At 37.8% G+C, this 17,434-nt stretch overlaps 1 protein-coding gene across 6 annotated transcripts in view; it reads left to right on the plus strand.

Annotated features, from left to right (window-relative positions):
- The window catches only part of MITF (melanocyte inducing transcription factor), a 228,029-nt gene extending 210,829 nt beyond the window's left edge, over positions 1–17,200 (plus strand). For 3 of the 6 annotated variants that reach the window (XM_008963956.4, XM_063602816.1, XM_063602818.1), the window contains exons 7-10: positions 654–728; positions 5,313–5,388; positions 8,113–8,260; positions 13,716–17,200. In XM_008963956.4, coding sequence (XP_008962204.1) covers positions 654–728; positions 5,313–5,388; positions 8,113–8,260; positions 13,716–14,117 — 701 coding nt within the window. In that variant the 3' untranslated portion in view covers positions 14,118–17,200. The remainder of the gene's footprint in view (positions 1–653; positions 729–5,312; positions 5,389–8,112; positions 8,261–13,715) is intronic. The other 3 variants (XM_063602817.1, XM_003811576.5, XM_003811577.5) reach the window with 1 other exon arrangement.
- Positions 17,201–17,434: the final 234 nt, after the last annotated feature.

Here is a 17,434-nt window from a genome sequence, read left to right on the forward strand (position 1 = left end):
GGTGTGATCACGGCTCACTGCAACCTCGACCTCCTGGGCTCAAGTGATCCTCCCACCTCAGCCTCCCGTAGCTGGGACTGCAAGCATGCACCACCATGCTGGACTTATTTTTTTTTATTTTTTGTAAAGACCAAGGCTGATCTTGAACTCCTGGGCTCAAGTGATCTTTCCACTTCCACTTCCCAAAGTGCTGGAATTACAGGTGCAAGCAACCATGCTGGGCCACTACTCAGTTTTTATATCAGCATGTTACACAGGCATCAAAAAAGGATTGAAAGCTTCTAAGGCCTGAAAAGAAAATATATCAGACCCCTGATAATAGAGTATCAACAGCAAATTGACATAGTTTTCTAATTATCGATTTCTTTCTTGCTAGTATCTATATATGTTTACAGTGTGCTATATATAATTTTTACCAGGGTTTTTTTTACCATTTTGTGGAAGCCCAGTTTTTACATATTGTATATATGATATATATTGCTTTTGAAAACATGCAAGCTTTTTAGAAAGATATCATTTTTTAAAAAACATATTTTTACTTAGAGTCAAGTCAAATAAGCTTCCGTATGTTTGGGAAATGAGATATTTTGTAGTTTACGTTTTGTGCAACTTCAAACAGTTCCAACTTCTAATGACTTCATTCACGTGCACAGCGTGTATTTTTCCCACAGAGTCTGAAGCAAGAGCACTGGCCAAAGAGAGGCAGAAAAAGGACAATCACAACCTGAGTAAGTTGGTTTTATTTATGTTCATGACATTTGATATTAATGTTCCCCATATATCAAAAATGTTTCCAGAAATTCTGTAGAGGAGAATTGATTCCTACAGCTGTTAAAATTATCTCTTATGGAAGAAAATTGTATTTGACAGAAACCAAGGTATATATTTTCCCCATATTTTATCTCAGATCAAATTGAATTTTGTATATATACTTATTTTCAGTTTCTGAAGAGTTTTTATTTTTCTTGTTTCTAGTAGTGGTTTTCTCTCTCTCTCTCTCTCTCTTTTTTGGTAAGAGGGAGAATTGATCCCCAACTACCCAATTATAAGTGTTGCTCACACTGGAACTTATTAACAAAAGGGGATTAGGGAAGCACCTTCTCCAATGAGATTTGAAAGAAAAAGAAAGAAAGAAACAGATCTGAAGGGGAGTAAATGGATGAGGCAGCCTCCTAAATTTCTGACGTTATTCGTGACTTAAAAAAAATAGTCCTAAAGCATTTAAAATATTTTTTACGTGTTTAATTTACTCTTGATCAAATCTTCAAGTTGTCTCCTACGAATACTTTAATTTTGGTTTAATATAAACAAGTAAGACAAGTTGCACAGATTTTTTTAAAAAGGGATTGGGCTTGGAGGTAGGAAATTGTGTGTGAATTTCTCATCTCATGGCCTCATGTCCTCTGTTTCTTAAATTGATTTTTAAGAATGTGAGTCATATATAAACACTTTCTCCTTATAAAAATGATAGAATAAGGCCAGAGTTCTCCTTTAGTCCCCAGGAATATGCATGTTGGTTTCAATTTGGCATTGCTCTTCCTGACCTTTTTCTGTGTGTTAAGAATATAGACACATGCACACAGAAAATAAATCGTATGGATTTCTATATGTTTTAACACAAACGGTATCATATTGTCCATTTTATGTTGATTTTTTTCTACTAAGCAGCATGTTTTGAAGACCTTTTGCTGTTAGAAATCTAGATCTATCTACTTTTTGAAAACAAATTGCATAGTATTTTACAGTGTGACTATATGATATTTAGTAACTTCCCAACTGCTGTGAGTTTATGTTGTTTCTAGTTTTTTCCTATCATAAGCAATGCCACAGTTAACATTTTTATATGTGTCTCTTTGTGTACAAGAAAGTTTGTTTCTCTAGGTTAGAAACCGAACTGAGAGGCACAACTTCTGGGTCCTGAGGGTGCTGGTTTTTACTTTAAAAGCTACACCCCTCCCCAGTTCTCATGTCAAGTGTAAGAAGCTCTCCTTATCTTTTAACCAAGAGATAAACTGTTATCTCCAAGGCCTCCTCCAGCTTCTAAGTAATTTTACCCTAAGATATTTCTTCTTTTAAAACACCTTAGAAACAAGATAATTAGGCATTATCCAAAACTACTTAAGTGAGATGTGGAAAACTGAGTTGGATCTTGTCAAAAACAATAGATACCTGTAATTAGGCACCTGAACTCTCAAGGTCAAGGTTGTCAGTAAAGTGCAAACATGATCAGCTCAAACTCTGAAGGCTATGAAGCAATCTAAAAGTCTCAGCCAACCATTGGGAATTAATACTCAAGGTTAGATTGCCCCTTAGTCAAGCTGTTCCTCTTCTAGGAATTTATTTTGTAAGAATACTTGCCAAAATGTACAAAAGGATACATTCATTTATTCACTCATTCAATCAGCCATTACTGTATGTATGTGTGTATGTGTATGTATATATATATATGTATGTATATGTATATATGTATGTGTATATATATGTATGTATATGTATATATGTATGTGTGTATATATATATGTATATATATATAGAGAGAGAGAGAGAGAGAGAGACAGAGAGACAGAGACAGAGAAAGAAAGAGAGCGAGAGCGCCCCTGTTTTGTGTGAGGCACTTTTCTACAATGTGAACCAGAAAATGAGTTTCCCATCCTGGGAAGCTTGCCTTTGAGTTAGGGGTCATCTACCATGTATTGCTGAGTAAGATGAGCAAGGGGCAGAATAATATGTATAATATCCCATTGTGTAAAAATAGCACACTGGGGAGAGACGTGCTTGTGTATGTGTTTATATGAATGTATATGTGCTTGGGAGACAATCTAGACATCACCCTTATCAGTGACAATTTGCCCAGGCATATAGATGTTGGATAGTATAAAGACTTGGCTTTTACTTTTTCTTTAATACACCTTTGTATTTTTTGAAATTTTTTACTAGCTTATATCTTCTTTCTAATAAATGATTGGAAAGGGAAGTCACTGAACTAAAAATAAAATGTAGTACACCTAAATATTGACAGTGAAAGGTGTCAGCTATATGCTGGTGAATGAAAAAAAGATGCAGAGTCCTTTTTAGTATGATCCCACTTTAAATGTTTTGTTTCTTATTTAACACATATTTGTTGAGAGCGTACTATGTGCCAGATGCACAAGGTTACTTGGAATGCAACAGTGAATAAACATAACAAATAGATCAATGGGATACATGAATATGGGATGGCAGAAAGTTCCACGTGGAGTCAAAGGGCAGGCAAGGGAGTATAGTGTCAGCATGGACATGGGAGGTAGTGAATCAGTTTCAAAGAGGGTGACCAGAAAGTCTCTTAGGTAAATCTGAGTCTACCTGAGGGAGGTGAGTGCAGTGCCGTTCACATATCTGGAGGTACGGTGTTCCAGGCAGGTGGAACAGCCATATGAAGTCCTCCAATGGGGCGTGTCTGGCTTGCTTGAGGAATAGCAAGGAGCCAGAGGGGCTAGAGTAATTTTATGATTATTATGTGCTTGGAAAAAAAAAAAGAAGAAAGTATCATACTTCAGAGTTTTGGGGAAGGTTAGCTAGTGGATCAAGGACCCCACAATTCCTTCTTCAAAACCATTGACCATCACTTAGGGTTTCTATTTTATACAAGCCTAATGGTAGGACTTCGTATTATATAAAACGGATTTCATCATTGGAATAATCCCTCAGCCAAAACAAACTGCAATTTATGTTGGGAAAGCAGGGAATCACATTATTTATCTAGGTGTACAGACTATTAGTGGAACAAAAAGAAGCATATATTCTGGTATTTAGAGTAACTATTAACAACTTTAATCCATTTTGTTAGACTTTAAATTATTTGGAATTTATTTGTTTGACTACATTAATTAGAGACATTTATCATGTCATATGCCTTATTATGTCATCCTCCCCTAAGAAGATGATAGTTGACCTTACACTGAGATTTATAAAATAGGAATGCTGTGAAGATTCATGGTATAGCTAAAAATGCTAGACTTCAGTTCTAGGGCTGTGCTATCTAGTACAGTAGCCATTCACCACCGGTGCCTACTCAGACTTGAAATATGGCTGGTCCAAATTGTGACGTAAAACTGAAAGTGTAAAATGCGCCCTGGATTCCAAAAACTTAGAGTGAAGAAAAGAATGTTAAGTACTTAATTTGTAAATGTTTACATTGATTGCCTGTTAAAATAATAATATTTTGGATATAATGGATTTAAGAAAATGTTAATTTCATGTCTTTCTTTTTACTTTTTAAATAGTACTACTAGAAAATTTAAACTTATATGTAAATTATATTATATTTCTGTTGGGTAGCACTAGGCTAGGGCGTGGGTTTTTTGTGTGGCCCATGAGTTAAGAATGTTTTTTACATTTTTAAATGGTTAAAAAAGGCTGGGCGCAGTGGCTCACACCTGTAATCCCAGCACTTTGGGAGGCTGAGGCGGATAGATCACTTGAGGTCAGGAGCTCGAGACCAACCTGGCCAACACAGTGAAACCCCTCTCTCTACTAAAAGTACAAAAATTAGTCAGGTGTGGTGGCACGTGCCTGTAGTCCCAGCTACTTGGGAGGCTGAAGCACAAGAATCTCATGACCCAGGAGATGGAGGTTGCAGTGAGCTGAGATCCTACCACTGCACTCCAGCCTGGGTGACAGAGCAAGACTCCGTCTCAATAAATAAATAAATGCTAAAAAAAAACCTGTGACATGAAAATTATATACAATGCAAATTTCAGCATGACAAGCAAATTCTAATGCTTTTCATTAGATTTGCCTTGCAAAAAACTGTACTCGTATATTTTGAATTTTGTCAGTAAAAAATGTGTGGAAATTTGTTTTCCCTCCGCTTAAGTAAATATCTGCATAATATCCTCAATTTTGCTACTTATCCCACAAAGCCAGAAGTACTAACTTCCTGGCTCTTTTCAGAAAGTTTGCTGACTTCTGCTCTAAGGGTTTAGGTTAGAATTTGGGCTTTCACCAGGTATTGTTGGATGTCCTCGCCAAGTCCCTAATAACAGTATCTCCAAGGCAATTTCATTATTTGTAACTAAGGTTAGTAACTGATTTCAGGGTTGTTATAAGAGCAAATGAGAAATCGTCTGTATCTAAGGGCTTTGGAAATGATAAAGAAATGTAGCTCATGTTTAACTGCAATACCAAGAACATAGTAAAAATAGGGAAAAAGTAGGTTCAGGTTTCCATTGTCATGACCTGGAGAAGTTAATATGCACATGCCTTTAATGAGATATGCTAAATGCATACATGGCACTGTTACTAATAGCCTTTCCTGTGCTCTTTTCTTGAAGTTGAACGAAGAAGAAGATTTAACATAAATGACCGCATTAAAGAACTAGGTACTTTGATTCCCAAGTCAAATGATCCGTGAGTACAATCGCGTGTTAATCTGCATCATATATTTTTCATACCTGAATGTTTTTTCATACGTTGTAAAAAATGCAGTTGTAAAAACTAAAGTAAATAAGTCTCCCCTCTCCCTTTGGTTCTATTCCTAAATTCTTCTTACACCTTTCTTTTGGTTAGTCTCATCAAGCTAAAATTTCAAGACAAAAGCATTGAATTGTGCAAAAGGATTGTTGGACACTAGATGTTTTGGTTGTGAGGAGGTGGCTTTCTGAAACCTAAGAATTCTTTGCAAACAAATACTGAGCTTAAAAAAAATTTCCTTTAATGGTTCATGCAGAACAGAACTTTCAATAGTTGTTACAGCTAGATTTGTTGACTGTTTGCTCTTTGACTTGTACAGTATCTCTAAATAGGCACTGATGAACAGACATTAGAGACTTAAAGTTTAATGATACTCAACAGACAAAAAGGGTCAATTATTTTTATGAAAACTTGCCTACTCTTTGTATGTTTTACCATTGTAGGGGAAAAAAAGTAGTGTTTTAATCCTCTTATTAAGTACAGGTCAGCTAATTTAGATTTCAGCTTTTGGTCTCTCTTTACCCACCCTGTGCCCTTCAGAGATAACAGCTGTAAAGATGATTTTCTCAAGTCTTTCCTACCAGCCTATAGTTACCTGCAACGTCAGCAGATAGGACAACAAACACACAGTTTTTATCCATTAGAAATTGGCCCATTTGAAGCAAGGGGCTAGAAAATGTATACATTTTAATGGCCCCCACAGGCATTCTGTGAAATTAGCCTTTGAATATGACCTTTTAGCTACCTAATAAAATGTAAAGATGAAATCAAGTATTATTCATGCAAGGCTTATTAAATTTGCTGTTCACGTTACTGTTAGAGAATTTGTAACAAAATAAAATAAAACCATTACCTATTGTGAGGTGGTTTTGATGAATGTACAAGAACAATTCCATCTTCAATGTTTTGCTTTCCCAGGTTTCAAGGAAAGGCATTTTCAAACCCGAAACATTTCAGATTCTCAGTTCTGCAGCACAAATTTATCCTACTAAAGGGCTGTGACCTTCATTTCCTATAGTCAGTCTTGCATGATAGTTGAAATTGAATTCCCATTTTCCTCTTCTTTATCAGCTTTCACTTTTTAGCATATTCTTTTAAACTGTAGCATGTGAATCTCTTTAGCAACATATTATGAAATTATGGGGCTGCAGTGAAAGCCTCTATTTGCATATCTTCTTTCCCCGTTGTATTAGAATACTTGCGGGTTTATAATCTGAACTGATAATGATCTTTAATTGTAGGCATTGTTTTAAGACAAAACAGACTATAATCTATATGGTGGTTTTCCCACACCAGGTTTCTAGAATGTGCCTTGGGGCTGCTATAGAGACACAGTCTTACAGACTGGGGTCTCAGCCCGGTACCTTTTCTCCCACCAGAGCAAGTCTGCATTTGTCGATTTTATATAATGGAGATCTATATTCACTATTCTGTGAAAAAAAGAGTCCCTCTTATTACCAAACAAAAAAAAAGTTTGAAAACCCTTTCTTAAACTCAGAAGCATAATTGATTGATTGGATCTCACAAGGAAGCAAAACCCAAGATAATTGGTTGAAACAATCACTTCTTTTAAACTGAGTGACCCCTCAAATATCCCAGTTCTGATTTCTCTTCTTGCTGGCCTACGTGAAGCATCATTTATTTTAACTACATTTCTCTCTGGCTGCTAAAGTTACTTCTCTTACTTTGATCTTAGCTCTGAATATTAAGTCTCTGCGCTCACTGTGGGTATCTCAGGACATTCCCCTGGGTTGCCATCTTTGGTGTTCAGACCCCAGGGATCAACTCCAGGGAATTCTCTGGGGGCTGGAACTGTCCCTCTTATGGGAGAACTTCTGTGTTGTTCTTAATGTAACCCAGATGAGGATCAATTACTTGGTGACTTGTTTAATGACCCTCCATTCACCGGTTCCACCTGATACTTGTAGATGAGGAAATGGACAAAGAGAGGCTAGATAGCCTGCCCATGATAATCCTTGATTAAAAAAAAAAAAAAGAAGGATGCTGGGTTTATGCCATAAACAATTTAGTAGTGAGATCTCACAGATCTGTTTTACCATCGTTTATTCTCACTGAGTTAACTTTTATAGTTTTAGAAACCTATAACTCTTTAACATAGTGTTTAAGGAAACTGACTTTGTAATCAACAGACCTAACTTTAAGTCCTGACTCTGTCGTATAGTACTGTGTGGCCTAGGACAAGTTGAATTGTCTCTGTTTCAACATGTGCACAAAGTCTCTCTCTTACAAGGTGCTTGTCTGGGTTAAGTAAGACAATGTGTACAAACTGGGTGGGCAACACTAGGCACGTGGCAAACACTCGTGAATGGCAGCTATAATTAATGTATGATTATTTTATTTTTAAAATTGAATGCTTTTAAAAATGATACAATGGACTTTGGGGACTTGCGGGGAAGGGAGGGAGGATAAAAGACTACACGTTGGGTACAGTGTACACGGCTTGGGTGGTGGCTGTACCAAAATCGCAGAAATCACCACTAAAGAACTTATCCATGTAACCAAGCACCACCTGTTCCCCCAAAACTACTGAAATAAAAAAAAAATTTTAAAAGTTCAAAAAGAAATGGAGTGCTTTGAATATTGAATTTTCATTGAGCCTCAAATCCTAAAAATGTCTGTTTTCCTCCATTTTCATCGCAGAGACATGCGCTGGAACAAGGGAACCATCTTAAAAGCATCCGTGGACTATATCCGAAAGTTGCAACGAGAACAGCAACGCGCAAAAGAACTTGAAAACCGACAGAAGAAACTGGAGCACGCCAACCGGCATTTGTTGCTCAGAATACAGGTACGCAGCCTGAGTTGTGTAAAGTTTACTGCTTTTTACCGACTTCAGGACAGTAGAAAGACGGATATAATGAGCCATAGGGGAGTTGACTTACGTGATCCTAACACAGTCAATCCTTATTATTTGTGGATTCTGTGTGTGTGAATTTGCCTACTTGTAACCCCAAAGTCAGTATCTGTGGCACTTCCACAGTCATTCTTGGACATGTGCAGAGTGGCAAGTTTGAGCTGTGTGCCTACAGTCATTCCTGGACAAGTGCAGAGTGGCAAGTTTGAGCTGCCCATGGCACGCATTTCCAGGTGAGGTTGAATGACCCTGCCCGAGGTTGACTGTCTGCTTTCTTGTTTCAGCTCTCATCCTCTAAACAAGTGCTCCTTTCGTGGTCTGTTCAGTACTTTCTACATTTTTGTGGTTTCTGTTGGTGATTTCACTGTTTAAAATGACCCCCAAGCATAATGCTAAAGCACTGTCTAGAGTTCCTGAGGGCAAGAAGGCCGTGATGTGCTTACAGAGAAAATACAGGTGTTGGATAAGCTTCGTTCAGGCATGAGTTACAGTGCTATTGGCTGTGAGTTTAATATTCATGAGTCAACAACATATATTACATAAGGTGACCTTCAACAGAAACATACATAAAACCAGATTAAGTGTTGCGACTAGGGTCTCACAGGAACCTAACTTGTAATTCCCCTGGGAACAGTGCTTCAGTGTTCACCAATTCAGTGTTCACAGTGACTTTGTAGAACATAAAAAAAATAAGTACTGACTATACACGTTAAACAAGAAGATGCCTTAGTATTTGCAGGGTCCGGGAAGCAGTTGATGGTCAAAGTCTGTGTTTACAGGGAACTTGGGAGCACCCAGAGGATCTTATATTAAGGACATAATTCCTGGAGATAGTTATAAATAGTGGAATTATAACATATATATCTTTAACTTAAACTATACACCCTTAGAAGAAGACATACTAATTTTATTAATATGTGCAATTTGTGCGTCATCCTATTCAGTGGGTATATGCACCAGTGTAAGCCGGAGATGGGGAATTCCTCTTTGGTATCAACTCCTGGAACTTCTTTCAGGGGCTTGGCCTCTCTTGTTGAGTGAAAGGGCACTACTTCCTCTGAAATGATCCTCAAAAACGGACTCCCTGTTATGGACCAAAAGGGGTTTGTGAGGGTAATTTTAATTTGCTGACTTTGAACACAACCTATCTGTAAGAGTCAGTGACACCATATCTTCTTCTTGAGTAGGCTGACCCACCTTTTACTAGATTTTGCCATAAAGCAAGGGTTGTCTTTCAACTTTTCCAGTGCAACTATTCATGGAGTTATTTTACGAAACAGCAATGAGAAGTATGACACCCTAGCGACCATTGTGTTTCACCTAGTAGTGCTCCTCCCGGACGTTGAACTTTTCAAACAGAGCAATTCACTTATAATAATGGTCTCCAGTCTTCTGAATGCTTATATTTTGAAATGCCACATCTCTCATTCACTGCAGTGATTCCTCAGCTGTGGGGCGGGGAGGTGGGAAGCCACTTCCCTGTTGGGGTGCATTTTAGACTCTGGGTAGTGAAGTAGAGGTTGTGTGTAATTTGAAAGCCCTCCTTTCCCCTCCCCTCCTCTACTTTGGCTTTTGTTGTTGGTTTTATGTTCTGTCTCTTCAATAAGTAGCTATAGGTATTTAATCTCTCGAACATAGTCTACCTATTTATAAAAGCAGCTTGTGGGCCGGGCGCGTGGCTCACGCCTGTAATCCCAGCACTTTGGGGGGCCAAGGCGGGTGGATCACAAGATCAGGAGTTCAAGACCAGCCTGGCCAAGATGTTGAAGCCCCATCTCTACTAAAAATAGAAAAATTAGCTGGGCATGGTGGCGGGTGCCTGTAATCCCAGCTACTCGTGAGGCTGAGGCAGAGAATCACTTGAACCTGGGAGGCGGAGGTTGCAGTGAGCCAAGATCGCGCCACTGCATTCCAGCCTAGGCGACAGAGTGAGACTCCATCTCAAAAAAAAACAAAAAATAAAAATAAAAATAAAACCAGCTTGTGGCTGGGTGCGGTGGTTCACGCCTCTAATCCCAGCACTTTGAGAGGCCAAGGTGGGTGGATCACGAGGTCAGGAGTTCGAGACCAGTCTGGCCAACATGGTGAAACCCTGTCTTTACCAAAAATACAAAAAAAAAAAAAGAAAAGAAAAATTAGCTGGGCATGGTGGTGGATGCCTATAATCCCAGCTACTCAGGAGGCTGAGGCAGGAGAACCCGGGAGGCAGAGGTTGCCGTGAGCTGAGATTGTGCTATTGCACTCCAGCCTAGGCTATAGAGCAAGACTCCGTCTCAAAAAACAAACAAAAAAAAGCAGCTTGTACTAATGTGTCGTTTCCTTCTACAAGTATTAAAATGTAATAACTATTTTGAAAGAGAAGCTAGGTTTTATTTTAGGGTTCCAAACATGTATATTCATATGAAATACGAATATTGTGAAATATGTGCATTGGAAATTCCATGGTGACGATATCTTGGTTTTCTTCCAATGACGGTGTGAGGCAGCCTTTAGAACTTTTGCATATCACAGAAAACATTATTAATTAGGAAAGCTCTGCGATGCAATTAAGCCAGAGTTCTCTAGATGAGATTTATCACCTTATTTAGAAATCTGAGTAATGCTTTAATTGCTGATAAATATTTTTAATTAGACAACAAAGGATTAGAGTGAGATGTTTGCCTCTCGTAATCCAACTTTATTATTCTTTTTCTGAAAAGACAATCTGCATGTGTGGAGGTACTGTTCTTATTAGCATGTTGGTGTAGATTTGCAAGAGTCCATGTTTTCAGTATGGGCCTAAGGGCTTTCTTTCATTTTCACTCTAAGTGATGCACGCAAAAGTTTTCACAGAAGAAAGAGCATGAATCCTTCATGTCAGTGGAACTGCTATTTTATTAAATAGCCCAGGGCTTTCAAATGATGCCTGAAGAAACTTGTGTTTCTGGAGATTATGTAAAGGAACTTGAAGGTACTTGTGTGACATCTCAAGCTCCTGGCTTTTACTCATATTGTATCCAAAGAAGGATTTTGCAGACCCAAAAACCTTGAATTTAGACTGAAACGTGGCTTTGCAGGCACATATGTTTCTCAGCTTGTGGGCAGAGGTTGAGAGGTCATGTCATGTGGAGAGTCCTTCCCCTCTCTGATAAGGAAAGGTGACTTGCTTCAAATTTATATTCTCTTGCTATATATTATTGTTTCACAATCGTGGAAGGGATAGCATTGGAATGGAGAAGCAGAATGCTTATCAGGAATCAATTAAAGTCTGTATGGTTCATTTTAGGACTGCCCAGGGATATACTCAGAAAGGAAAAAGGGAAAGAGTTTGCTTGGAAGGCATTTTGCAATGAGATACAGGGGGAATCAATGGTATTTAGGAAGTGTATTACCCAGCTAGTGCTGCTGTAGTGAAATGCCACTGACTGGGTGGTAAACAAGAGTTATTTTCTCACAATTCTGGAGGCTAGTTGTTGTCCAAGATCAAGTTGTCAGCAGGGTTGGTCCCTTCTGAGGCCTCTCTCCTTGGCTTGTAGAGATGCCTGTCTTCTCCCTGTGTGTTCACATGGTCTTTTTTCCTGTGTGTGTCTGTCCCAATCTCCTCTTCTTACAATGACACCAGTCCTATTGGGTTTAGGCCCACTAGTAAAATCTCATTTTAAATTAATTGCCTCTTTAAAGGCCCTATCTCCAAATACAGTCACATTCCAAGGTACTAAGGTTAGGACTTCAACATTCAAATGTTTTCCAGGACACAATTTAGCCAATAATAGGAATGTATGTGAGGAAGGAAAGGAAAAAAATTGTTCATCTTATAGATGAGAACGTACTTGTTGAGTTAAAAAAATACTTCCCCTTTGCCATGGTGAGATGGGCTAAATGATGCTTCTAAAACTTTAGTTACTGGCATAGAACTTTCACAGCTTTTGCTATCACTACCCAAATTTTTTACTTCATGGCACTCTTAGTGTTTTAGCAATCTTTTTACCATCCCCCTAGACCAAAAGAAATACCTACTCTTTTTGTTAGGTCTGAACAACTTATTAAGTATTTAGGTTCTAACAACTTGGTAGCCATTTGAAAAAATAAAACATATAAATTGAAAGGAAATAGCATTTTTATTTTGTTATTAAATAATCATATTACTTACTAACTGGATGTGTGTGTCTGTTGGGCACTGCACAACTTCTAAAGTCTTGGAATCAGATTGGACACCATCACCCCATCGCCCTTGTTTCCCAGGCCACAATGATGTTCATGTGACACTTGTTTTCCTTCAATCACAGCAACTGCCAAAAGCCCAACTTTGCAATGATATCATGTGGTTGAAAAGTCTGATGCTAGAAGAGAACTATCTTGAGTTTAGTAGTTCTCAGGTAGAATTGCCATTGCACTTGAAATGTTAGGCTATCTCCAGTGCTCTGTGAGTTCATTGCAGCACCCATGGGGACCTCAGTGCAAAGCTGAAGGACCATGAAAGCTGAAGGACCATGAAACTATGTAACTCTTTACTGAATATGTTTCTTTTTTCTTTTCTTTTTTTTTTCTTTTTGAGATGGCCTTTCACTCTTCTTGCCCAGGCTGGAGCGCAATGGCGCAATCTCGGCTCACTGCAACCTCCACCTCCCAGGTTCAAACGATTCTCCTGCCTCAGCCTCCCAAGTAGCTGGGATTACAGGCATGCGCCACCACACCTGGCTAATTTTTGTATTTTTAGTAGAGACGGGGTTTCAACCATGTTGACCAGGCTGATCTCGAACTCCTGACCTCAGGTGATCCGCCCCCCCTTGGCCTCCCAAATAATATTTTTCTTTTATCAGCTCGCATTTAAAACTTTATTTTTGTATTTTTTAACTTATCCTCAGTGTGAACATTAATATCTGTGAGAGACCATCTCTCTCTATTTTTCATACATAATCAAATCTATAAAACACCTAAAAATTTATTTCACATACTACCAGTGGTACTTCTCCTATACTTTAGAACATACAGAGCTCATTAATTTAAAAGAACAAAAAACTTTTATTTTGAGGATTTGTTGTTTTCCAAGTATCTGATTTTTAAAAATAGACTTTATTTTTCAGGACAGTTTTTGGTTCACAGTAAAATTGAAATGAAGCTGCAGATATTTCCCATACACCTCATTCCCCCAAGCACGCACAGCCTTCCCCATTATCAACATTCCCTACCAGAGTGGCACATTTATTAGAATCAATGAACCCGCAGTGACATTTCATTATCCTCCAAAGTCTATACTTTACATTCCCTCTGGTATTGTACATTTTGTGGGTTTGGCCAAATGTCTAATGACGTGCATCTACCATTATAGTATCATATAGAGTGGTTTCACGGGCTTAAAAGTCCTCTGTGCTCTGCCTATTTCAGTGTTTTATCTTTACTCTTATTATAGGAACTTGAAATGCAGGCTCGAGCTCATGGACTTTCCCTTATTCCATCCACGGGTCTCTGCTCTCCAGATTTGGTGAATCGGATCATCAAGCAAGAACCCGTTCTTGAGAACTGCAGCCAAGACCTCCTTCAGCATCACGCAGACCTAACTTGTACAACAACTCTCGATCTCACGGATGGCACCATCACCTTCAACAACAACCTCGGAACTGGGACTGAGGCCAACCAAGCCTATAGTGTCCCCACAAAAATGGGATCCAAACTGGAAGACATCCTGATGGACGACACCCTTTCTCCCGTCGGTGTCACTGATCCACTCCTTTCCTCAGTGTCCCCCGGAGCTTCCAAAACAAGCAGCCGGAGGAGCAGTATGAGCATGGAAGAGACGGAGCACACTTGTTAGCGAATCCTCCCCGCACTGCATTCGCACAAACTGCTTCCTTTCTTGATTCTTAGATTTAATAACTTACCTGAAGGGGTTTTCTTGATAATTTTCCTTTAATATGAAATTTTTTTTCATGCTTTATCAATAGCCCAGGATATATTTTATTTTTAGAATTTTGTGAAACAGACTTGTATATTCTATTTTACAACTACAAATGCCTCCAAAGTATTGTACAAATAATTGTGCAGTATCTGTGAACTGAATTCACCACAGACTTTAGCTTTCTGAGCAAGAGGATTTTGCGTCAGAGAAATGTCTGTCCATTTTTATTCAGGGGAAACTTGATTTGAGATTTTTATGCCTGTGACTTCCTTGGAAATCAAATGTAAAGTTTAACTGAAAGAATGTAAAGCAACCAAAAAGAAAAAAAAAAAAGAAAGAGGAAAAGAAATCCATACTAACCCTTTTCCATTTTATAAATGTATTGATTCATTGGTACTGCCTTAAAGATACAGTACCCCTCTAGCTTTGTTTAGTCTTTATACTGCAAACTATTTAAAGAAATACGTATTCTGTAAAAGAAAAAAAAATGCAGCCTTTTCATGAGGATCGTCTGGTTAGAAAACATAACTGATACCAACCGAAACTGAAGGGAGTTAGACCAAGGCTCTGAAATATAAAGTCTAATCTTGCTCTCTTTTATTCTGTGCTGTTACAGTTTTCTTCATCAATGAGTGTGATTCAGTTTTTCATAAGATATTTTATTTTGAAATGGAAATTAATGTCCTCTCAAAGTAAAATATTGAGGAGCACTGAAAGTATGTTTTACTTTTTTTTATTTTATTTTTGCTTTTGATAAGAAAACCGAACTGGGCATATTTCTAATTGGCTTTACTATTTTTATTTTTAAATTATGTTTTACTGTTCATTTGATTTGTACAGGTTCTTTATTATCATTGTTCTTTTCAATATGTTTGTATTAATTTGTAAGAATATGCATCTTAAAATGGCAAGTTTTCCATATTTTTACAACTCACTGGTGGTTTTCCGCATTCTTTGTACACCCATGAAAGAAAACTTTTATGCAAGGTCTTGCGTTTAAAAGACAGCTTTGCGAATATTTTGTAAATTACAGTCTCACTCAGAACTGTTTTTGGACACATTTAAGGTGTAGTATTAATAGGTTAAAACCAGGCTTTCTAGAAAGAATAAACTTACATATTTATTTTTAGGACATGAAAATAGCAATATTCTTGGAGATTGATAACCATAGCATTAATACGCCCATTATGGTCATTTAAATTGGGGTTTATTTCAGCAAACTTGTTGAACTTATTTTTAAGAAAGAAATACTGTATTGGGAAGTTACTGTTACTTGGTAACAATGTTTTAACAAGAAGCAATGTTGTAAAGTTAGTTTCAGTGCATTATCTACTTGTGTAGTCCTATGCAATAACAGTAGTGTTACATGTATCAAGCCTAGATGTTTTATACAGATGCCATATAGTGTTATGAGCCAGGCTGTTGAATGGAATTTCTCAGTAGCAGCCTACAACTGAATAGCAAGTGGCATAAAGCATATCCATTCAGAATGAAGTGCCTTAAATATAGCAGTAGTCTTTTTTGGACTAGCACTGACTGAACTGTAATGTAGGGGAAAGTTTCATGATGGTATCTATAGTCAAGACGAACATGTAGCATGGTGCCTATGTAGACAATATAAGAGCTTCCAATTTTCCTTCAGATATTTTTAATATTAAATATATTTTAGTGACAGAGTGCCAACTTCTTTCATCAGGAAACCTTATTCAGGAGGGTTTTTAAAAAGTGTTTAAATGTCAAATGTGAATTGGTGATGGGTGATGGAGGGTTCAGAGAGGAGTGATCGTCAGATGTGTGAATGGACGGTTTAGGTGAAAATAATCAACTGCATAGTTCCCATGCACGCTGGGCAATGAGAATCCTTGGAAACATTGGTGATGCTATCAGTTTTATAGCTTTATTTCTTAAGGGGGTAGGGAAAATTAGTTCCCATTCTTTCAACCCCCTTAACTGTATAGCTCTTTTCCTAGAATAGTGATGCAAATCTGCATGAACAGCTAATTGTACCATAGTGTTCATTGATACAATCATAGCATTGTCTATTTTTCTCTTCATATTTATATGGGGGGGAGGGCGCTGGATGCAAAAGTTGAAGATCATGATGCTATGATGTTAGTTTTCCTTAGCTGATTTTGAGGGTTTTTAAAAATAAAGCAAGGTTGACTAACCTACAGCCACGGGAACAGGACCATGGTTAAGCAACCATATAGAAAGCTTTGTTGAAAGAAAGTATGGCATCTTGTACCACTGCCCTGACTGTCACAACTCCTAACCTTGCCATTGCCTGCCTCCCCCTCCCCTTCTCCTTAAGAGACAATTTCTGCAGGTGGCAGGTGAGCAAGCCCAGGAGAATGCTGCAATCTTGGGGGTGGTTTTATTTATTTCTTTTTTGCCAAATAGAGTGTGGATTCATTTTAGGGGCTAGTTAAGCCAAGAGGCAGTGGTTTGGGCTTGTTGTTTGTAACAAGAAAATGATCCACACCACTCCCCCGATTCCCGGGTGCAGAATTGTAACTTGGGGTTGGGCCTCTATATGGAGTGACCAAAATGCCAAAATTGTCCATCTGCCTCTGAGTAGGGCAATGGAAATACCAAACCTTCTGACTTTGCCAAAAAGCATACAAGCAACCTGGTCATACATAGGATGACAAAATTCTTTCTGGTTGTTTTTAGACAATAAAGCAATAAGAACAAATACAATACATAGGAAGTTAAAAGCACAAAGGAATGAACTTATTAATATTTTTGAAAAATGCACTGGGAAAAAGTTGATGTCAATAACAGTATAAAACAGCCCTATTTCTTGATAAAAAATGACAAATGACTGTCTCTTGCGGATGCTTGGTACTGTAATGTTAATAATAGTCACCTGCTGTTGGATGCAGCAATAATTTCTGTATGGTCCATAGCACTGTATATTATGGATCGATATTAATGTATCCAATGAAATAATCGACTTGTTCTTGATAGCCTCATTAAAGCATTTGGTTTTTCACATAGTGGTGGCCTATTGTGTTAATGCCAATTTTGAATGTTATCTGCCTTATCAAAAAATGGTAGTGCACATTTTCTTCTGATTTAATGAATAACAAATTGCATGAAAATTTAGAAAATGCCAGTAAGTACTTTTTTTGTTTAAAATGCCACTCTAAGATGTTACTTTTTGGTTTTAAACATTTTTGATTACTTTTTGACTTACACTCAGATGAGCTATAATTATGCAGCTTTTTTAT

This window comes from Pan paniscus, chromosome 2, assembly GCF_029289425.2.
Source record: "Pan paniscus chromosome 2, NHGRI_mPanPan1-v2.0_pri, whole genome shotgun sequence".
Lineage (NCBI taxonomy): Eukaryota > Metazoa > Chordata > Mammalia > Primates > Hominidae > Pan > Pan paniscus.